General features: G+C 36.6%; 2 protein-coding genes across 5 annotated transcripts; both read right to left on the bottom strand.

The window, feature by feature from the left end:
- Positions 1-5,987: 5,987 nt before the first annotated feature.
- Positions 5,988-11,747, bottom strand: LOC149004547 (glutathione S-transferase T1-like). Its single transcript, XM_089136072.1, has 7 exons — positions 11,665-11,747; positions 10,930-11,003; positions 10,778-10,838; positions 10,441-10,494; positions 10,243-10,322; positions 8,071-8,273; positions 5,988-7,397 (listed from the first exon to the last, which is right to left on the bottom strand). Exons 1-7 carry the CDS (start codon positions 11,727-11,729, stop codon positions 7,212-7,214), a joined length of 723 nt encoding a protein of 240 aa, XP_088992198.1. The 5' UTR covers positions 11,730-11,747; the 3' UTR covers positions 5,988-7,211.
- LOC149004546 (glutathione S-transferase T1-like) lies at positions 11,719-22,586 on the bottom strand. 4 transcript variants are annotated; one of them, XM_089136070.1, is made up of 8 exons: positions 22,190-22,584; positions 18,038-18,111; positions 17,840-17,900; positions 17,119-17,172; positions 16,924-17,003; positions 15,330-15,532; positions 14,017-14,221; positions 11,719-11,796 (listed from the first exon to the last, which is right to left on the bottom strand). In XM_089136070.1, the coding sequence occupies exons 1-7, from the start codon at positions 22,252-22,254 to the stop codon at positions 14,036-14,038; spliced, it is 723 nt and encodes a 240-aa protein (XP_088992196.1). In that variant the 5' UTR covers positions 22,255-22,584; the 3' UTR covers positions 11,719-11,796; positions 14,017-14,035. The 4 variants fall into 4 exon arrangements, with proteins under 4 accessions (XP_088992196.1, XP_088992197.1, XP_088992195.1 ...); XM_089136069.1 differs by having other exon boundaries at positions 11,748-11,862; XM_089136071.1 differs by lacking the exon at positions 14,017-14,221 and having other exon boundaries at positions 11,739-11,862; positions 22,190-22,586.
- Positions 22,587-23,216: the final 630 nt, after the last annotated feature.

Genomic DNA, 23,216 nt, shown 5'->3' with positions numbered 1-23,216 from the left:
CCCGTCCCGCCCCCGATTGGCCCCGACCCCGATTGGCCCCCGTCCCTGGCCCCGATTGGCCATGTCCCCGGCCCCGATTGACCCTGTCCCCCGGCCCCGATTGGCCCCGTCCCCCGGCCGGATTGGCCCGACTCCCTAGCCTTGATTGGCCTTGACCCTGATTGGCCCTGTCCCTGGCCCAGGCCCTATTTGGCCTTGTCCCTAGCTTTAATTGGTCATATCTTTGGTCGTAAATATCAAATGTAAGACAGGTAGTAATTAAAATACATATTAAAGTAATTAAATTCTTAAATTCCAAACTCAGTTCTGGAAAATAAAATAGTAAAGATGTCAACAAATAATCCAAAACTTATATTCAATATATATTTAACTATTTATACCCATTTAGATTTTAATAGAGAAATAGAGAAATCCAAATTTCTAGGGTTTTTTAATTTGCTATTCGATGAAAATTATGGTTATTATATGTAAGCTCGAAGGGAAAAAGAAAAAGATTTATCTCAATTCTCAATTAATTTCTAACTTCTAAGACAATGGTCAAACTTCATTCTAAATTTCCAATTTGTCTTTCCCCCAAGTTTCTCTCTCTCTCTCTCTCTCTCTCTCTCTCTCTCTCTCTCTCTCTCTCTCTCTTTTATTCTGTTTTTTCCTTTGGTTTTTCTCCAGCAGTAAAGAGTTAAAATTATTCATAAAATAGAATAAGTAGAGAGAAGAATTGTAATTAAATTTAGGCATATTTGAAAGTCAAGTCAATTATAGAGAATGTCACACAAACTCTTTTTGTAAACTTAGAAACATCAGAGATTCAGAATTCAAAATGAATCTGATAAATGAAAATTTTATCTTCAAAGTCAAGAACTTAAACCATAGGTAGGTATGTTTTCATTCACAACTGTTCAATAAATTGATATCTTTATTCAATACAAAAAATTTCATATTCAAAACCTTGTTAACAAGTAAATCGACGATAATTTAGTATTCAACAAAAAAAAAGTATTTTTTTCATAGTTAAAGAAAATGATGTTTTAGTTACAAACATAGCTATATGTTTTTAATAAATTTTTTTGAAATATCACATAGATTTCTTAGATATTCATGATGAGAAGTTGGGGTATAGATTTGTTAGATATTAATTCTGTATGTAATAGTTTTTATTATTTATAATATATTATCTCGCCTTAGTCAAAAATCAAAATCAATATTTTATTGAACTAAAAATGACTTTGTTGGAAAAATAAAAATCACCTTAAAAATAATATAAAAAGTAAATTTATAGTCTAATATGATCAAAGTGACTAAATGTCAAAATCAAGACTCATATCAATGTTAGTATGAAGATCAGGGTAAAAATCTAATACTGTAGTACATGATCATCGTCAAATTAATATTAAGATTAGAGCCAAGATTAGGGTCAGGATCAGGGCCAAAATCAAATAGATGCTTATTACATTGGTAATGAGGCTATAATTTATTTTTATTAATTTTCTACAAAACATGATCATGTTTCTAAAATTTGGCACATGTCAAGTATCCACCCATATGTATTACAATTAATTCCTCTCCATGTGGGTGGAGGGTCTAGAGTCTTTAGACTCAAATCAGGGCCAGGATTAGGGCCAAGATCAGGGTCAGAATTAAGGCCAAGATCAGGGCTAAAATCAAGGCCAGGATCAGGGTCAAAATCAGGGCTAGGATCAGGGCCAAAATCAGGGCCAAGATCAGGGCCAAAATCAGGGACGGGCCGGGATGGGCTGGGCGGGCCAGAGAGTAATCACAGGCCCGCCCTTGGCCCTAGTTCAGGGCCAGAATATTTTGGCCCAAACCCGCCCTTAGGGCCAAAATCTTTAGCCCAAGCCCTATTCGGGCTCAGGGGCGGGCTTAGGCGGGTCAAGGCCGCCAGGGCCAAACTTGCACCCCTAACACTGTAAAGTGAACTTCCAACTCTGACATTCCAAGGTAGAAAATTCATTTTCTTAGAGAAAATAAAGAAAGATCTCAAGGAACAGAGAAAGAGTGAGGTGCAAGTAATCCAGCAAGGAAATAAAGAACAAAGGATGTACCGACTACAACAGACACAAATTCTAAGAAAAATCCAAGCATACATCATAAAGCTAAATACAATAAGAAAGAAGATATGTTGCACAATGGAAAAAGAAAAACAACAGTTAGACATAAAATCTAGTTTTAGACATGAAATGAAAATTCAAACCAAACAAAAATCAAAGAAAAAGCTATATTTGTTTAAGTAAAAACCTGAGGGGCATTTGGAGCTGGTTCTGTCGTCTCAAAATGAACAGGCTTGCCATTGATCGGTTGTGGTGCTTGAGATGTGACATCTCAGGTACTAGCATATGCATTATCAAGAACCGAGAGAGGTACAGAGCAATTCATGAGAGAAGTCTCAAGGTTACAAAGGAGAATTTCAACAGGGTTCAGGATTGGAAAATCATCATTCTATATGGGTAGGATCTCAGAAACTCTTCTGCCTTTGGAATGAGAAACACAGACGTCTTCTTTCTCCCGATAATTTTCACTAGCCTTGTTTCCTTCAGAATGCTTCATGGCAGCAGCTAATTTCTTCTATTTGTGTTTGCAATAGATAATTGATTTGAAAATCATAGTGTTAGCCTTGATAGACTAGTTAACAACTTTAGCTTCCATTTCAAACTTCTTCACCATCTCCTTTTATCTTTGTGTCTTTCAGGATTTCTACCTGTGATGATTCATCCACCTTTTCTTCCAAATTCCTAGCCACATCTTCATTTTCTGGCTTAGATCCAGGTTCCCCTTCTTCTCCCTAAACAGAGAGTTAAGACCACAAATTGGGTCATCATGGAGACTACTCCTTTTTGTTTCCTTGATGATGAGGCCACCTTCTTCTTCAATTTTTCTTCACATCTACTCCTTTCCTAGGCTTCTCTTTGGCTCCACCACTATAGCCAGCACCATGGTTGGTGCTGGTTTCTGTATCTGTGAGGTTGGTATTGTTTGTTTTTGTAGTAGACAAATTTTGTTGAATTTCAGCTCTGGCATACCCCTATTCTTCATTCACTATAGGGAGAGTATACAACTGCAAGAATCATATATCGTATTTCCTTGTAGAATTTGATATTTTCAATCATAAAAAATGTTATTTCTACTCTAAATATATAATGCACAGAACTCAATGGAAGAGTTCGATTCATCTTGCCCTAATTTTCTTTATTGTCTTTAATATATATTCTTCATTTTATAACACGTTTCAGCACGATTTTGTTCAATGTAGTTGAGTTTTGGAAAGAAAAACGAAAAAATATACAACATTGTACTTTCTATTCCAAGGTAAAAAGTATAATCGACTTCTTCGCACTTGCTTTTTGTAAACAATGGAGTTTGCTCGTTCATCTTGCATTGTAAATGCATCGTAGCTATGATATGAAATCTATTAAATCTTAGAGTCAAACAAATGATAAACTATTACGTCATTAAATTTTATTAGTTTTACCAAAAAAAAAAAAAGTTTTATTAGTACAATAAGGTTTCTTTGAATGTTTTATCAATATCTGTTAAAAGATAAATTATTATGCCACTTTGCATGAATCTTTTTTCTTTCTTTTTTTCAAATTAGTTAGTTGATTTATTTTTATTTGTTTTGTGATTCAATTCTTATGTTTTTAAGGAAACACAAATGGAGATGAAAACCTAAGAATCCTTTATGAATTTGAAATCACTACAATATAAATATAATATTTAGTGGTTTCGATTTGACCTGAATTTTGGATTAATTCTGTGACTGAAAATAAAAATTCACATTTTCTCTTTTCATTTCATTTCAATAGAAAAAAAAAAAAAGGGAAGTTTTTACGCATTGTTGAGATACTATATAGTACAATCAATCTAAAGAACTCAACTGAATTCAATCAAAAACATAAAAAATGTAAGGTTAAGTAATCAACCCAAAAGAAAAGAAATATTTCCATCTAATTTGTATTATTTTGGTGGCATGGCCGAGTGGTAAGGCGGGGGACTGCAAATCCCTTTTCCCTAGTTGAAATCCAAGTGTCGCTTGATCAACCAAAGACTCGAAGTACCTTATTCCGCTATTTTTCTGATATAACTAGGTGAATTTTCGCCCAGCAAAAGTGGAGGAAGGACTTAAAATTGTCTGTAAGAATCTAAGGGTTTGAATCCTACTAAGAGGTCCACTAGAGACCAAAAATTGATGAAGAAAGAACAAGATGCTTCTTTTATCCCTTCCAGACGATCGAAAAATGAAGAAATGGTTGATATATTCAAGATAGTTACGTATTCACAATATATCGTTTCAATTCATCAGATCCAGGATGTGATACTGGTTTCAAAGGATGAACCGAATATGGACAGTTCCAATAAGATTTCATTCTTGAACAAAAATCCATTTTTTGATTCATTTCATCTATTCCATGACCGGAACAAGGGGGATATATGTTTTTTGGATATGAGGTTCATCCAGACCAGCTTGCGCGCACCACGATTACATCCTCAAGGGAGCTTTTATATAATTAATGCCGCCGAATGGGTGCGAACCCAAGACCTCCCCTATGAAGGTTGAGCCTTTAACCGCTTTACTACCCCCATCATTGGCAACAGGGGGATATACGTTACACCATGATTTTGAATCAGAAGACAGATTTCAAGAAATGGTGGATCTATTCACTCTATCAATAACCAAGTCGGATTTGGTGTATCATAAGGGATTTGCCTTTTCTATTGATTCCTATGGATTGGATCACAAAAAAAATTCTTGAATGAGGTATTCAACTCCAAGGATGAAATGAACAAGAAATCTTTATTGGTTCTATCTCCTATTTTTTATGAAGAGAATGAATCTTTTTATCGAAGAAGAAGAAAAAAAAAGGGGCCTAGATCTCCTATGGTAATGGTTTAGAAGATCCAAAACAAAAAAGAGTGGTATTTGCTAACAACAACATAATGGAAGCAGTCAATCGATATAGATTGATCCGAAATTTGATTCAAATCCAATATAGCAAGGCTATGGATCTGATTATTTTAATGAATAGGTCTTATCAGAACTTCAAATATGGAATTCAAAGGGATCAAATAGGAACTAATACTCCAGATAAATTTTATTTGTGGTAAGCTAAAAAACATAAAAATCCTCAATGTGATACTAGAAAAGTTATTATATATAGTATTTTAATAAAACGAAATCAAACTAAAGCACAACCCTTGAGAAAATCCTCTCTAAGGATGTCAGTCATTTAGGGGATCATTGAAAAAGACCAGACCCTCTCTTCCAATTAGCCACTTCTTAGACAACCAATCAGCAATCATGTTATTTTGACGCCTTACATGACCAAATCTAACATGGCCTCGAGAAGCATATAGGCTACAAATTTTCAGCAACTAATCAACAACCATGTTATTTAATAATGGATTGCTATTATTCTTTATTATATTTTCTTTTTTATTTCTGGACACTTGGTTTAGTAATTACGTTAAGTGTCATAATAATTATAATTATTAGTTATGTATATGTATGCATGTTTGACGTTACATTTTATCAATGTTTGACTCTAAAATTCAATAAATCACATACATTAATTACAATGCACTTACATTACAACATAGACAAGACAAATTCTATTGTTTACAGAAAGCAAGCGTGGGAGGTCGATCATGCTTTTCACCTTGGAATAGAAAATGTAATGGTATGTAGTTTGTCGTATTTATTCTTAAAACACAATTATTTTAAACGAAGTTGTGCTGATAACATGTTATAAAATAAAAAATATATATTAAATACAACAAAGAAAATTAAGACAAAATGAATTTAACTCCTTTATTGAGTTATGTGCATTACATATTTATAGTACAAGTAGCATTTTTTCTATATAAATATTAAAGTCTGCAATAAAATACAATATATGATTATTGCACTCAATAAGATGATCTTGATATGGAAGGACGCATTGTTGTGATCTTCAGTTAATAAATGGAACGTGAATCTCCAAGATTGCATGTTGAGGTGGCTGAGGTTTTCATTTAAAAACATCTTTTGATATAATCTCTTTGGGGGTAATGGACATCTATAATCAATATGATTTATAATAAATGACAATCAAATGTAGAGTAAATTATTTTCTTAAAAAAGTTGGAAAAAATGAAGAATATGAATGAAAATGATATTTTGGGTAACTAAAGCTAAATTAATTAGGCGGGAACGAAAAGAATTGAAATAGGTTCTATGTACTAGGTAAACATTTTCAAAATTAAAATTTATCAATGAAAAATTAATTTTAAACAACCATCCAAGAATTTCCCTTAGAACACCCTATCTCGGTCAAACCCATCTTTGTCATGTGTGGTTGGAGGGATTGTCATTTCAAAAAGGGCTTTAAAGCAATTTTAGAAGCTTTTGTGTGTGTGTGCATGAACATGAGCTATCTAATCAAGCAGCAATTCAATAAATAATTTATGGCCTTCATTTCGAAGATTCGTCCAAATGTGCATACTCTTGACCTCGTGGCATGAGACGTAGTTGGTTTTAACGTGAGCCAACCCTTTGAGGTTCAATTTTTTACTTTTTTGAGATTTTAATTCTAACTTACAACTTTAACTTCTGCTGAAGGTGACCATCCATCATTTGCAACCATCAGTTTGGAGTAGTCAAAACAAGAAGACAAGGGAGAATGAAAAGAGAATTCTATTTCTTTTCATTACCCTTTTTCTCCCTTCATAGAGAATTTTCCTAAAATGTAGACTAGGAGTTGAGCCTTAGTTGTGCACGTAACAAGTTTTCGGTCGTCATGAGAGGTGGTGAATCAAGTTAACACAAGGATGCAAGGGAAGAAAACTCAGCTTGATCGTAGCTCCTGGTTCTAATTCACAGTTTTACTAAATACCGAGTAAATGAAAAGCCAACAGTAATTCAAACTTAATATTTCTCGTCAGGTACTACAAGTTTCTGGTGAAGATAACAGCATGTAGAAGAAATTCCATGATTTCCATGTTAAACTTCTGCCCCAGACTAAACTTGCATGAACCCAAACTAGAGATTTCAGGATTATATGATCCTTATTATATAACATACTAGCGATTTATTCACACATACACTCACAACATAGTAACAGTATATCTCCCCCTGCTTATTTTGGTACTAGATCGTTCTTCTCTTGATACTTACAGATGCAGATTTGTCAAAACAAAGTACCTCACTGAACACTTACAGCTTAATTTGACGGCAACATTGCTATTATGGTAGATTCAGCTACACCATTGTACTCCGCTTTCAGCCCGAGAAACACTGTATGTGCTTCGTCAAAGTGAGGATTTGTTGCATTTCTCACATCCTTGATCCACTGCAGAACTTTCTTGTAGGGGCTCAAGAACCGGTGGATATCCTTCTCATTCAATATCTGAAACAGAATGATTACCAATTAGACAGATAATTCAGATTGTATCTTAATATCCAGATTGAAGGCACCAGAGACACCAGACACAAGTTCGCTCCAGTTGAAGCCACGGGAAAATAGATCCAGGAAAGGTTTACAAGACATTACTTTTATACCTGTCTAATTTGTACCTAATGGTGTTCAAAGTTACATAAAGCCAAGAAGGCAAACCCAGTGGTTCGAAGGCTTCCGCACAAGCAGAGGCCCCCGGGGGATGGGGGCTTTTAGAGCTGAATTTGAACCCGGTTCCCAACAAGTGGTATCAATTCGGAGAGTGGCAACTCCTGTGCAGCTAAGGATGGAGAAAACCTGCCAATAAAGAACCTGATAACCACATGTGCTCCTGCATCAAGGAGATTATTGAGGTTCCATGCTGGCTTATGAAGACTTGGATGCCCTCTCCTTGATGGGTAGTTTTGGTTTAGTTTGACAATGTTGTGTAGGACATCCAATGCATAGGTTGGACTTCAGGTGGCCCCAAACCCCACAAATTGGCATCAAGCAACATGCACAGACTTCCGAAGAAGTCCACAGAAAGGAAAGTGCTATAAAATTATTTTGAGCTCTCCCAATAGGAACTTCAAAAAACAAAGAAGAAAATAAAAAAGGTCATTGGGAAATTGGGTGGTTCTTTTACCTCCAGTTGCATAATTTCACAGACAAGGCTGAGGTCTGCAATAGATGGTTCAGAGTTTCCCACCAGATATTTTCCATTTTCTTTAAGCCAAAAGGTTTCAATGCTTGACAAGGAGTCTAGCAAAATTTCCTCAGCTTCGGAAGCTCTTTGGGGGTTTGTGCGACCAAGTACCGGTCCTAGTGCAGTGCTTTGAACATAGGTAGCTGTAAAAGGAGAGTTGAATGAGCACCAAGAAAGAAAACATGGCCATGTCATAAATTATAATTATACCAGAAGTTCAAAATTTAATGGTGGAATTGCATGTTGATGCTCTGGACATGCCAAATACATAAAATATGGAATATGCATCAATCTAGACATCTACACAATTCAATCCATCGCGAGGATCCATAGTAAATTTATGCAAAAATTACACATGTATGATGTAATTACCTGTGTGATTATGTAGGGGATTGGATAATCCTTATAGGCTCTTGCAATCTTATTTCATGGGTACACGTTGGAGATATGATTATCGTTAAGCAATGCTTCTGGAGTCTTATAATAAGTTGTGATCGCCTTAAGATACCTTTTAAAAACTCAGTAAAAAAATTTCTGGTGGCAGCTGATCCAGCTAACTGGCTGGATTAATTCCTTTTTCCTAATCATTCTTCTTCACAGGTCTGCTTTCCTCAACACTTCCTTCCTCTGTTCTTCTATTTTGTTCCCTTTCTTCTGATACTGTTTTCCTTGCTGTTAGCAGTACTACAGGGTTGAGAAACCTAAAATTTTGATAGGAAAGTGTTACGTCATTCCATGATTCATTTCTCATGAAAATTGATGACATAAAAGTAATTGTACCACCTAGGTCATAGCTTAAAGACTGGTATCAAAGCAAAGCTAATAAAGAAAGAATGTAGCACAAGACTGACTGATGCAGATCTGATCTCAAATTAGGTTCTTCTTCCTAGGATTAGTTGGGTCATACAAGCATTGGGCCTCCAATGGATGGGTTTCTTTTGTAATTGGATGGGTTTCTTTTGTAACGGACCAAAAACATGGGCAGATGAGTTGATGCATGCTATTCAATCAGTCCTTGTTAAGGCTGATGCATACTATTTAATTAACCCTTAATAGAGTTGATGGGAAGTCCTTGTAAGGGTTAAGCTATAGAACCCAAGTCCAATTAGAACTTCTAATTCCAATTCAAGTCAGTCAAGAGTTGGCTTCTAATTTCAGTTCAAATTAGTTAAAAGATCCAAGCCCACTTAGGATTTCTATATTGTTAGGCTATAAAAGCCACACATTGTGGATCATTATTGACCAGATTCAGATTAATGAATTCAGCTGTTAAGCTCAGGCTTGTTTTTGCTCTGTTATCTCATCGAGAACAGTATTCTCAGCATTAGTAAGGAACCTCCAAGTACATGAAATAAGGGTCTCCTGTGAAGCCAAGCAGGGAATCCTCTACGGCTATGGATTCAGCCTTCACCAAAGTCATCCCATGTCCTCTTTCAAGACTAATGCTCCTGAATCCATGTAAGTGATGGCCAAGGTTGTTCACGCCTAGGCAGCCCCGCCTTGTCGCCTTGGCCCATTTTTTTGGGTCAAGGCAACCCGGTGTCGCCTTATCGCCTTGTTCATCGCCTTCTATACCCTAACATCACCCGTCCACCTGGTGACAGGTGCGCCCGCCCTTCCTCCAACCCCCCCCCCCTGAAAACGGATTCCCATATCTCCATTTTCCCCCAACCAAACTAAAAGGATTATATCCATATATCACCATCCAACTCTCGTCCAAGTTTCAGCACATTCTAACCAATCAATCCCTAGAACATCCAGCCCTAGTAACAAACCTAATTTGAACTTCAAGGTAAAGTCGGTTTTGGTAAGATCTTGGAAGTACTATCCAAGGTTAAAAGTATCCCACGATACCATACAATACTAGCCAATACGTATCCATATTTGACCCAACCGATACGATACATCTCGATACGTGTCTTCATTAAATTACACTAAAATACATTAGCCAAAGCGATACATTACTAGACACAGGACGATACGTCTCTTAGAATCACCTAACCGATATGATACTCGATACGGATACTTTAAACCTTGGTACTATCTATAGTTTTTATACCAATATGGAAAGAAAAAAAGAGAAGAAACATTGCTTAAGGTAATTTTACAGACTTGTTCCACGGCGTAAGTTCGTATGATGCCAATCCAAGACGGAGTCAATCTTAGCTCTCCTGGAAAGATCAGCAGGGTACCTATCATGCAGTGAAAAATTGGGGATCAGAGGTGAGCCAAAAATAATAACTATTAAAATATTGAAAACCTTTGCCTAAGTCAAAAATATCAATTCACACAAAAGGACATTTTACTTACCAATGATCTGGAACTCCTGGGAATGCACAAGCAAGATACCGCAGAATTGCATGACTGGAAAAAGAAAAAGAACAAAAAAAAATTACAGAGATGATTGCACATAAGACCCTTTTAAGGAAGTGATCAAGAAGATCAAACAGACTACTGAGAAATAGTGATATGAGCATTTGGAAATAAGTCATAGAAACCAAGAGTTAGACAACAAAAATGCATGATAATCTAAAATTACTTGTTTATGAAGCCAGCTTTGACAATATAACATCAAGAAATTTTACCAAACATCTTCCAACAAATGGACCTTTAAATCTTTAATAACAGACCAACAAGTAGGATGTACCTCTCAAACAGCTTTAATTCCCCATGGACTATTGCAGGGACTTGTTTCATAGGATTGATTTCTGAAATAGAAACCCACAGATTGTCAGTAACTAAAAAGGGAATTTAGTAAAAAAAAAAAAAAAGAGGAAAAAGCAATCTTGCATTACAGACCTACAAATTCAGGCGAATGAGTTTCACGTTTTATAAAGTCCACTGTAATCTCCTCAAACTCAATTCCATTTAACCTAATCCACAAGAAAATGATCAAATCATCTCATAAGTTTCAGGCATGAAATCCCTCACTCATTTTGGAAAAGCACTAGAAGTTCAGGTAATGCTGTCAAACATAATTAGAAACAGAGGAAAGACAAAATCAATAGAACTGAACATAAAGAAACGTTAATCTAAGGAATGAACCCAATCACGGCCCTCTTAACATTCTATTTGTTATGCAACATTTGGGGCCAATATCGGAATAACATATAATAATCAAAGTAATAATACAAATTCTAATCTAAACATAGGTCCAACAATTGATCCCTGATCGCCCTGGGTTGGCCCTGATCAGACGGATTTATCCCTGATTTTTACTCAAAACTTCATTTCAACCCTTCAGTATCAATCTGGGCAATTCTACTGATCCTTTATAGATGAACTAGAACACTGACGGAGCCAATTCACTGAGTTATTGATTTAGTGCAACTCATGGAGTTGGCTGAATCAGTGAGTTATCTTGATCATCTGCATCAAGATCGTTGAGATCCAACCTAACATAATGAGTAATGACCCAAAACTAGTTTTCTAAACCGATTCATTTTCGAACATATAGACTGTTTATAAAGCACGTATCCAGTAAAGAACAAAGAGAACTAGAATTAATGGAGCTGCAGGAGCAGACAAAGTTACCTGCAGAAGATTATAAGAGCACGAGCTGGCTGAGACTTCCGATCTACATAGAGTTTCAGCTCCATTTCTCTTCTTCTTTTGATTTCTAGTCCTTGCTGGCTTCGATTTTACCAAGCTCTTTCTTCGTTTCACCTTGAGAAGATGAAGTTGAAGAGCTGAGCTTTGCTTGCTATTTCAAGGGTTTCCCCTGTTGTCAGACTTGAAAGAAAGAAGACAAGATAGAAAAGAAGATTTTCAGGTACAAGATTATCCACAGATAAAGATCGACAGGTGGGCGGTTTGTACAGTATATTTCGATTGGCTTTTTGACTTGTGTGAGATTTCGTGCAGGATTTGATAAGAAATGACAAGAAATCAACTTGATAAAATTTCCCTGTAGATGCTTGTCATAGAAATCCATGGAAGGACCTGGGTTTCAAAATAAAATTCAATTATTGCTGACTGAAGGCCACTAAAGTTGGAATTTGGAGTCTGGACAAAACATGGCAGCCGACTCACTCATAAGGCAATTTAGAGTCCATTTTGGCTGGCCAAAAAAACACAGTCCATTTTGAGCCTGCAGTGTTGTCTCATTCTACATTGAAGGGATGAACATGATTTTCAATGATAGGGATGAAGGTGTTTGGATTTTGTGCACGGATTCAGAGCACAGTATAGGATTTTGTGCACGGATTCAGACCACAGTATCAGATATGTATCAGTTATACCCAGAACTGATTAGCAGGATTAAGCTCATGTTGCGCAATAATTCGAAATCAAATAATTACTGGATAATGATTTTTTGAAACAGATAAGAGTCATCTAAATGGGGAATGTGGATTAAATTAAAATTTTCTATTAGTTGTTGATATCCTGACGAAGACTATGATGGAGAAGAATCAAGCAGAGCCAATGGACTGATTGAGGACAGAGCATCTGGTTAGAGGGAGGAAAAGAAAACCATGGTTAATGGGTGGAAGTTGGGTCACTGCTTTGAACACTGCAAAGACCAACATATAAGATCATAGCAAACACTAGTTGCAGCCTTGGGTTTTTTAACTGATGCTTGTAATCTCTATTGCAATATCTCAGCAACCAAGGTGCTTATAAGTTCATGTAGAAGAATCTCCAAACCCAGGCAGATTTCCTCCCATTGTTAAATAGCAGTGAATTGTGTTGCTCTAGGCAGCTTTTATTTGGATGGCTTGGTGGCAAGTCAGGAGGCAAGAGTGGAAATGGTGTAACACTATTACTCATGATCTTATGTTCCATTATTTCTCAACTTCCCTTGGTAGTAAGCCTGCAATGTGTTGGGAACCGTATAAGTTTCTTCTGTTACTGGCTTTGATTTTTGAGTGGTGGTTACTATCCCTATTTTGCTATGACCAAGTTTGAGTATTCAAACAAGCAGATAAGAAGGTAGTAGGCCTGATCATTGGTTCACCATCTTCTTCAGATCAAATGGAAAGGTTTACATCAGGTAATGGGTTTCTTCTTCATAAGACTATTCAAGCTTTTGATTGCTTTTCCATTCTTTTTAACCAATTTTGGACTCAAAGTGAGAATGATACATATCCCTCATGCAGATCAAGTGCCAGAAAATGAGCAAATCCAACATTTCCACCACTAATGAAATACAAAATCCCTCGTGCAATACAAAATCCCATTCATGTTGCTACCCTGGCACACTGCATTGATCTTGACAAGGGTGCAAGGGTCAAACCTGGCAGTGTCTCTTACCCATAAATGAAATATTTGTTTTGTTAACTCATTTCCCTGTTTCTTCCTTCAAGGAAAATTCTACTATTATGTTGAAGAGATAATGTTGGGGCATTGTTGTGTAACAAGTTTTTGGTCTTGATGGAAGCTAGTATATCATGTCAACACAGGAGTGCAAGTGCAGAAAATAAGTAGTAGAGTAAGATGAAACTTTATTCTTTTAACTTTAGTTTCTTGTTGAAATTCCAGATAAAGTGACTTCTAAATGAGTCTGCTTGTTCATAGCTTCTGGTCCTGAATTCAAAATCTTACGAAATACCAAGTGAAAAGCCAATAGGAATTCAAACTCACTATTGTTGTCAAGTACGACATTTTTCTGCTGAAGATCACAAGCATATACAGGAAATTCCATGATTTAAACAATCAACTTTTGCTCCAAACTAGACTTGCATGTACCCAACAAGAATCCATGATTATATGAACCTTACTTGATAACATATTCGTACTATGAACCTTGCTTGATGACATATTTGCAAATATTTCACACACAACCACACTCCCCACATGGTTGCAGTATATCCCCCGCCTCTTATTTTGGTACTAGATTGTTCTTCTCTTAATACTAACAGACACAGCTTTCTGGAAATGAAGTACCTCACTGAACGCTTGCAACTTAATTAGATGGTAACATTGCTCTTATGGTAGATTCAGCTACGCCATTGTACTTTGCTTTCACTTCAAGTAACACTGTGTGCACTTCATCAAAGTGAGGATTTGTTGCATTTCTCACATCCTTGATCCACTGCAGAACTTTCTTGTAGGGGCTCAAGAACCGGTTGATATCGTTCTCATTAAAAATCTGAAACAGAATGTATTACCAATTAGACTGATAGTTCAGATTTCATTCTATCTTATTATCCAGGTTGAAAGCACCAGACACAAGGTTGTATTTTGCTCCAGTTGCAGCTGTGGGAAAATAGATCCGGGGAAGGTACCAAGGCATTTCTTTTGTGCTGTCTTAGTGTGTACCTAAGGGGGTTCAAAGTTACATTCAGCTCATATGAAATATCATCCTAAGGCTAAACCAATTTAGACCCACTCAAGTTGATCAAACCTGGACATTGGAGTTTCATGTGAAAGCAATAATCCCACATCTGAGAAGCCAGATGAGAAATTTTATGTGGATTTGGGCATCCTTCTCCTTAAGATTAGCTTTTAAAGTTAATTTCAACCAAATTAAAAGCAAGTGGTATCAATTAAGACCTCCTGGTGAAGAACTCAATACCCAAGTGTGCTGCATTGAGGATATTGTTGGGTTTCCATGCTGGCTTATGCAGATTCAGACACCTCCTCCTCGATGTCTAGCCTTGGTTTAGTCAGATAATATTGTGTAGGACACTGAATTGGCATGGGATTGAACTTTAGGTGGCCCCATACCCCAGAGATTTTTATGGGCCCCTAGTGTCGCGGGTGTACACTTGAAAGCATAGGAGGGGATACAGGGAATCACAAGCACATGAAAATCCTAACTAACAGCTAAATGGAAGGCAGCAGGACAGCTGGCGCTAGGTCATTGGAAAACAACCACACCCACACAAACTGGGTCAGGTCTGATAGAAGATGTTGGGACAGGTGGAAGAAAGGAATTGAGGGAAATAGGAGAATTCATTAGAGGGAGAGATAAATGGAGTCTGTAGGAAAGAGTAGGAAGTGTTGAGTTAGCATATGGGAACCTAACAAATTTCATCAAACAAACACAGATTCCAGAAAAGGTCCACAGAAAAGAACGCTGATCTTATTAAACAAGTTAAATCAATGAAAACAAAGACAATACCTCAATAAAAATCTATGAAACAGGCTTCCATTTATATACAAAATTATTTTGAGCTTTTTGAATAGGAACTTCAATAACCCAAAAATAGAAGACAAAAAGCCCAAGTGGCTGGGGAAAAGGGTGATTGCTTTACCTCCAGTGCCATAATTTCACAGACAAGGCTGAGGTCTGCAATAGATGGTTCAGAGTTCCCCACCAGATATTTACCGTTTTCTTTGAGCCAAATGGTTTCAATGTTTGACAGGGACTCTACTAAAAGTTTCTCGGCTTCAGAAGCTGTTTGGGGATTCGTATGCCCAAGTGCTGGTCCTAGTATAGTACTCCGAATATAGGTAGCTGTAAAATGAAAATGAGTGAGCACCAACAAAGAAAATCATGGCCATGTCATAGATTATGACTAGACCATTTCAAAATTTAATTTGGGGGAACTGCATGCCAATGCTCAGGATGTGTCAAGTTACATAAAATATGGAATATACATAAATCCAGACATCTACACAATTTAATCCATTTCAGGACCATGTATACAAAAATTATTCGTGCATGATGTAGTTACCTGTAGGATCATGTAGGGGATTGGAATATCTTTATAGACTCTTGCATTCTTATTGCACGGGTGTGTACAGGAGATTTAATTATCATTTGGTAATCTAATTTACTACAGTTTCTGTTTCTTGGATGCTTTTGGAGTCTTATAATAAAACAGTTTTTGAAGACTGAATTAGCTTCTATTTTTGGCAGCCAAGCCAGGTTACTGGCTAGATTAATTCCTTTCTCCTACATTCTTCTTCACAAGTCTGACTTCCTCAATATTTCTTTCCTTAGTTATCCTATTTTGCTTTTTATCTCTTCTGATACCGTTTCCTTACGTTTTCTGTAGAAATCACTAGAGTTGAGAAACCTAAAATTTCAGGAAATAGTTCAGACTGCGGACTCTGGGGTTGAATGGAACTGGGATCTGGGACATTTAAATCCACATCTAAAGCTGGTCATCTGATACAGTTCACTATACCAACTGACAGTTTCAGAGGTTTGTTACTATTTTATTCATTAACAATTTGAACTGAACTGGTGTGTTATATTCAAGAGGTCTGTGTTATAGGATCTAATCCTAACATTTCAGCTAGTTGGTTTGATAGAAAGTAAGAGGAGTTCTGATCCTAGCTTATTTTTTATTGAAATGTGAAGCTGACCAAGAATCATATTTGCATCTAATCCTTTATTCTTGTTATATAAAAACAGCTCTTATGTTCTGAATTTGACTCTGTTTTACAACTGCTTCATTAAAATTCCTACTGGTCTTCTATCAAAATTCAATAAACCTCATGCTCAAATTCTGTTTCCTGCTCTAAAAGGGGATCTGTATAATTACAGAATTTCCACTTTACCCTTAATTTGAGACATTTATTATTACTGTGGGAACATAGCAATCCAAAAGCAGATTTATTGAACCTGAATTGCACCAATGTACATAGCACTTTGAAAAATAATTGGCAAAACCACCAAACTTAACTAGAAAAATGCATGTTATTCCATGATTCATTTCTCATGAAGGTGAATGACATTAAGGTAATTGTACCACCTAGATCATAAGTTATAGAGTGGTATTTAAGCTTAGCTAATAAAGACATGTATGTAGCACAAGAATGAGTCTCTCAATATTATCCAGAATTTTTAAGCAATCTTAGGAAAAACTGAAGCATGGCTTGAGGTAGAATTTACAGAACTTGATCCACGGCGTAAATTCGTATGATGCCAATCCAAGACAGAGTCAATCTTAGCTCTGGTGGAAAGATCAGCAGGGTACCTATCATGCAGTGAAAAGTTGGGGATTTGAGGTGAGATAAATAATACGAACTATTAAAACATTGAAAACCTCTACCTCAAAAATAGCAATTCACACAAAATGATATTCCACTTACCAATGATCTGGAACTTCTGGGAATGCACAAGCAAGATATCGCAGAATTGCATGACTGGAAAGAAAAGTTACAAAGACAATCCCGCATAAGACAGTTTAAAGAAGTAATCAGAAAGACAAAATAGCTGCCTGAGAAAATTATACAAAAATTTGAAGATATGGCATAGAAACCAAGAGTTAGACAGCAAAATGCATTTACAACTTAAAACGAAGGGAAAAAAAAAGTGCCTCTGGCCTCTTCTTTTGATACATCTGGTTATGGGCACATCTTTCATCTTTCTTATTTTCTAAAGTGAAAGATAGGAATTCATAATGAACTGCAAATGAAGGGAAAATACCTTATGGGCCAAAGGTATTGATGTACCCTCTTTAGAGGAATTGAGAAAGAAAGAACATAACACCTGGTTTTATTGATTTTGGAAGAGTTCTAACAGAACATAATGTGTTTGAAAGATCAAACTGAACAAAATTTGTATCCATTTATAGTGGCAAATCACTTGTATGCAAAGGGATAAAATTAGGTGTCCAGGACAAGTTTAAAAAGGAAACTCACATACGAATCACAAATGAGATCATGGTAGGGCTTCAGCATAAAATAAAGAACCACTTGCATCATAAACAGAATGACAACCTCACTACAACAATTGTCATCTTTCTTTTAACCAACAGGCAACCCAAAGCAAAATTATGACAGGGACTGAGATGCAAAATTCGGGAAGCACCTCTCGAACAGCTTTAACTCCCCATGGACGATTGCTGGGACTTGTTTCATAGGATTGATTCCTGAAATAGTAACATAGAGATGGTTATCACATTATAAATGAAAAGGGAAAAGACCTTAGTATTTTTTTTGCTGTAGGGGTTTTAATTGTTAGTTGTTCTTCAGAAAGATCAACAAAATACAGTTTGCATTAACTAACCTGCAAATTCAGGCGAATGATGTTCACGTTTTGCGAAGTCCACTGTAACCTCCTCAAAGTCAATTCCATTTACCCTGATTCAAGAACCAATGATCAAATCTTCGTCTAAGCTATAGATATGAAATCACTCTCTTCTTTTTAAAAAACACTGGAAGTTCAGGTAATGCTGTCAGCATAATGAGAAACAGAGGAAAGATAAAACTAATTTTTTCTTTTTTTTGGTAAGAGATAAAACCAATCGAATTAAACAGACTACATCCCTTTTAACATTCTATTTGATATACAATATTTGGAGGTCATCAATATTGGGAATGGAGATTGTAATATAATATTAAACTAAAAACACAATTCTAATCTGATGCCAGAGCATTACCTAAGGCTCAACAAAGTAGCCCACTAGGCCCACAAGCTAAACAAAACATCTAGAAGTAATAAGTAGCTGCACAGTCACCACTTTTGGGTCAACTTCGAGTTAACACCTGTGTGAACTTAGAAGGAATTAGCACGAGATTTATAGATGGATGGAAAGCTGTGAAAGTCAACTTTCCAACGCAACCAACAATGAGTCATTTATTATTTCCTAGAGGGAGTTATGGCCATTTTGGTGAAAGAGATCCAGTCTGCCTATCAATACAGGATTCCTAGCTCTATTCTATTCTCAAGGCCACTTCTCCACTTCCAACCACATAGGGACCAATCAACCTTGGAGGAGACACGACCAACTTCCTCTTCATACTTTTAATGTATTGTAATTGCCGTTCTAAAGTTTCAAAAAGTCTTTATTTGATGGGGAGGTTAGCTAGTCAACTAGGCAGTTATTTTCAAGGGATTTAAGGAAATTGCCTAAGCATGGAGGGATGTTCTAATGCACTTCTATGTAAGGTCTCTATTGTGAACGAACTTGCAATTATATTGGAATGAATTTTGAGTTTGCCATTTGGCTTCAGAAGAAGTTCTTCTAGTTTTGCTCTTATCCCTTAGGTGGATTTCTTTTGGATGGCGAGTGTCCTATCTTGAGGGTTCACTTGTGTTACTTCATACTTCTCTAATCTTTCCAGCATCAACTTTGATTTTAGAACTCAAGGTCAAATCGCTAGTCGTCGTCAACGTGGACCAAATGTTGATTCTCTTACAGCTCGAAAAAGACACCAACGCGACAAGTGCAACATCTCTAGGAGTATTTGCAACACTTCAAACTTCTGAGATATGATGATTTGTGTCATGATTCAGAAGGTATTCACTTTGATGAAGAGAATATTAATCCTTTTGTCTCTCTAATGGAAGAAGATCTCAAAGAAGAGAAAAGTGAAGACCCATCTAGCTCTAACTAAGGCTTGGAGCAAAGTGATGAAGTTGTCTGTAGAGATCAACGAGAGTCTCATCCTTTGCCAAATTTTGAATGTCACTTCTATTAAAGAAGATACAGCTCCGTAATAACATTTTTCACACTAAATGCACATCTCATGGCAAGGTATGTGAAGTCATCATTAATGGAGGAAGCTATAAAAATTTTGTGGCGACAACAGTGGTGGATCAACTAAAACTCAAGACAGAAAAACATCCTCAACCATAAAACCTTTCTTGGCTTCACAAAGATAAGGAGTAAGGGTAGATAAAAGATGTCTTTGTTCAATTTTCAATTGGGTAAATAAAATATATAAAGATGAAGTGCGGTGTGATGTTGTACCCATGGATGCTTGCCATTTGCTTCTTCGGAGGCCTTGGCAATGTAATAGAAGGACTAACTATGATGGGTTCAAGAATACCTATACTTTTGTGAAAGATGGAATCAAGGTCACCTTGAATTCCTCCAAAATGGAGAGAAATCCTAAACCATCAAATAGGAAGGAAAACAATTTACTGAATAAATCTAAAATTGATAAAGTCTTGGAGGAATCCATGGAGGCTTATGCTCTTGTGGTGCTGGAAGAAAATGGAGAGAATTTCAGCATCCCAACTCAAGTAGAACCTCTTTTCAAAAAATTCAAAGATGTTGCCCTGGAAGAAAATCCTCCCGAAAATCCACCAATAAGAGACATTCAACATTGTATTGATTTTGTCTCAAGGAGCTGTCATTCCTAACAAAGCAGCCTATAGAATGAATCCTAAGGAGCATTAGGAGCTTCAAAGGCAAGTAGATGAACTCATGGCCAAAGGAATGGTGAGGGAAGTATAAGTCCATGTGTTGTCACTGCCCTTCTTGTGCCAAAGAAGGATGGATCATGGCAGTGTGCATTAATAGTAAAGCGGTGAACAAAATCACCATCAAATTCCGATTTCCTATTCCTTGACTTGATGATCTTCTTTATCAACTTCATGGGGCTACAAAAGATAAGATTGATCTTCAAAGTGGATACCATCAAATTTGGATGAGGGCTGGAGATGAATGAAAAATTGCATTCAAAACAAGGGATGGCCATAATGAATGGATGGTGATGCCTCTTTTTTTTTTTTTTTTTTTTTTTTTTGAGGGGGGGGGTAATGAAATGGATGGTGATGCCATTTGGCCTTTCTAATGCTCGAAGTACTTTTATGCGCTTTATGAATCATATCTTCAAACCCCTCATTGGCAAGCTTTGTCATTGTTTATTTTCACGATATTCTTGTTTATAGATCTACTCAAGAGTAACATTTGGAGCATCTTCATCAAGTTTTTCAAGTTCTAAAGGAGCAAAAGTTATATACCAACTTGAAGAGGTGTCATTTCTTTAACGATAAACTTATCTTCTTAGGCTATGTTGTTTTGAAAGAAGGCATTGAGATGGATCCTAGCAAGGTGGAGGAAACCATTAGTTGGCACATTCCTACCTTAATGCATGATATTCGAAGTTTCCATGGCTTGGTTTCTTTTTATCGACGGTTTATCAAGAACTTTAGCACCATTGTTTCCCCTATCATCGGATGCTTAAAAGAAGGAATTTCAAGTGGATCAATGAGGTGCAACAAAGTTTCGAACTCCATAAGAAGAAGGTGAAGATGAATGAAACCCATGGACAAATTTGCATGCAGCGGAAGCATCTGATATTGGAGCATTACCTATGGCAAAACAAAGTAGCCCACTAGGCCCACAAGCCTAAACAAAACATCCCAAATGCATTAAGTGGTTGCATAGTCATTAGTTTTGGCTCAACTTCAAGTTAAAACCTGTGTGAATCTAGAAGGAATTAGCACAAGATTTTTAGATGGATGGTAAACCTGGAAGTCTACTTTCCAATGCACCAAACAATGAGTCATTTGCTATTTCCTAGAGGGAGTTATAGCCATTTTGGTAAAAGATGTTTCGTTTGCCTATCTATACAAGATTCCTAGCTCTACTCTATTCTCAATGCCACTTCTCTAATTCCAACCACATTAGGACTAGCCTACCTTGGAGGACACACAACCAACTACCTCTTCATACTTATAGTGTCTTGTAACTATCATTCTATATTTTCAATATGCTTTTATTTAATGGGGAAGTTAGCTAGTTAAATTAGGTAGTCATTTTCAAGGGATTTTTGAAAATTGCCTAAGCATGAAAGATGCTCCAAAACACTTATATTTAAGCTCTCTATTGTGAATGAATTTGAAATGAATTTTGAATTTCCCCTTTGGCTTTAGAAGGAGTTCTTCTCGGTTTGCTCTTATCCCTTGGGTGGATTTTCTTTGAGTGGCGAGTGTCCTATCTTGAGTGTTCACTTGTGTTACCTTCTACTTCTCTAATCTTTCCCCGTCATAATCTAAGCTTCAATCCAAAATTAATCCCTGGATCACCCCTGTTCAAACAGATCTGTCACTAAATGGAATCAAAAATTCATTTAAACCCATCATCCTTATCGATCTACCGCTACATAAACACTTAGAGATCAGATCTCCTTCGATTGATGTAGACCTGATCTGGGCGATTCTGCGGATACTAGAGGTGAAGTTTAACACTTAATGAGCCAATTCACTGACTTATTGGTTCGGTGGAACTAATTAACTTGGCCGAATCAGCGAGTTATCATGGTGATCTGCATGAGATCCTACTTAAAATAATGACGCGTTCTGTAAACCCTTTCGTTTTCGACACATACAGACAATTTATAAAGCACGTGTATTCTTCCAATAAAGAGCAAAGAAAGCGACCAAATATCGACTAAAATAATGGAGTTGCAGGGGTTGACAAGTTACCTGCAGAATATGATAAGAGCACGAGAAGGTTGGGACTTACGATCCACATAGAGTTTCAGCTCCATTTTTCTCTGCTTCTTTTTCCTCTTATCCGATGGCTTACCTGATCTGCCAATTTGCAAACCCTGCTTCGTTGCACCCAGAGAATACGAAGATGAAGAGCCTTTCTTTTTCTTTTTCTATTTTTTTCTTTCTTTTTTTCCCGTGCGGTAAGAGACGAAAAGAAGAGCTGAGCTTTGATGAATTCGGATCATCACCCCGTCAGGGGAGCGCTTTACAACCATAAATTTTGTGATAAAAAAAATTTAAAAAATCTCATCAAATCTCATCACCCAACCCCTGGGTCTTCTGTATTTATAGTGGTAATGCCTCCAAGAACACAGAGTGCTATCCGACGGATAGCTGATCCGGACTCAGCTCTGATTGATATATCAAGGATTTTCCTTGAGGAGAGGGAAAAGGAAAATTTTAAAGGATAAAGATTATGAATGGACAGGAAACAACATGGGGATGTTTGTAAAGTAAGTACAGTTGAGTGTTGCCTCCTGACTTGTTGGGGCTACGGTAGTCTTTGATAGCGTTTGGATTATGGAATTCTAAGAACGCCGCATTATTTAGAGGTATTGATGCCTCCATAATACATACAATTATTACTTTCTCTTATCTATGTACAAATATACAATTTCATATTATGGAATTTCAAATGGTTCATGGAAAACCTTATCCAAGGCCTAGTCATATTATTTTCAAATAACTTGTTCTTTTTCAAATTTTTGTAGATAGATCATGAGATAGTACTTCACACAAAGGAGGTAGAAGGTATATTATGTGGGATTATAATGGTGGTTTTGTAACGGTTCAAAGTAAATGTAGACATAATGCTTCAGCAACTTTAGTTGAATTTGAAGTTATTAAGAATGACATTATTCTTGGCTCTTCTTTAAGAGCGGTTTAATTTGCATATCCATTTAGACTATTTAATTGTTATTAGTGCTCTCCCTCTAATCATCTTTAGATTGAATGTTCT

This window comes from Hakea prostrata, chromosome 9, assembly GCF_041222555.1.
Source record: "Hakea prostrata isolate BN-2017 chromosome 9, UWA_Hpros_2, whole genome shotgun sequence".
NCBI lineage: Eukaryota > Viridiplantae > Streptophyta > Magnoliopsida > Proteales > Proteaceae > Hakea > Hakea prostrata.
This window is presented reverse-complemented; position numbering and strand designations above follow the sequence as displayed.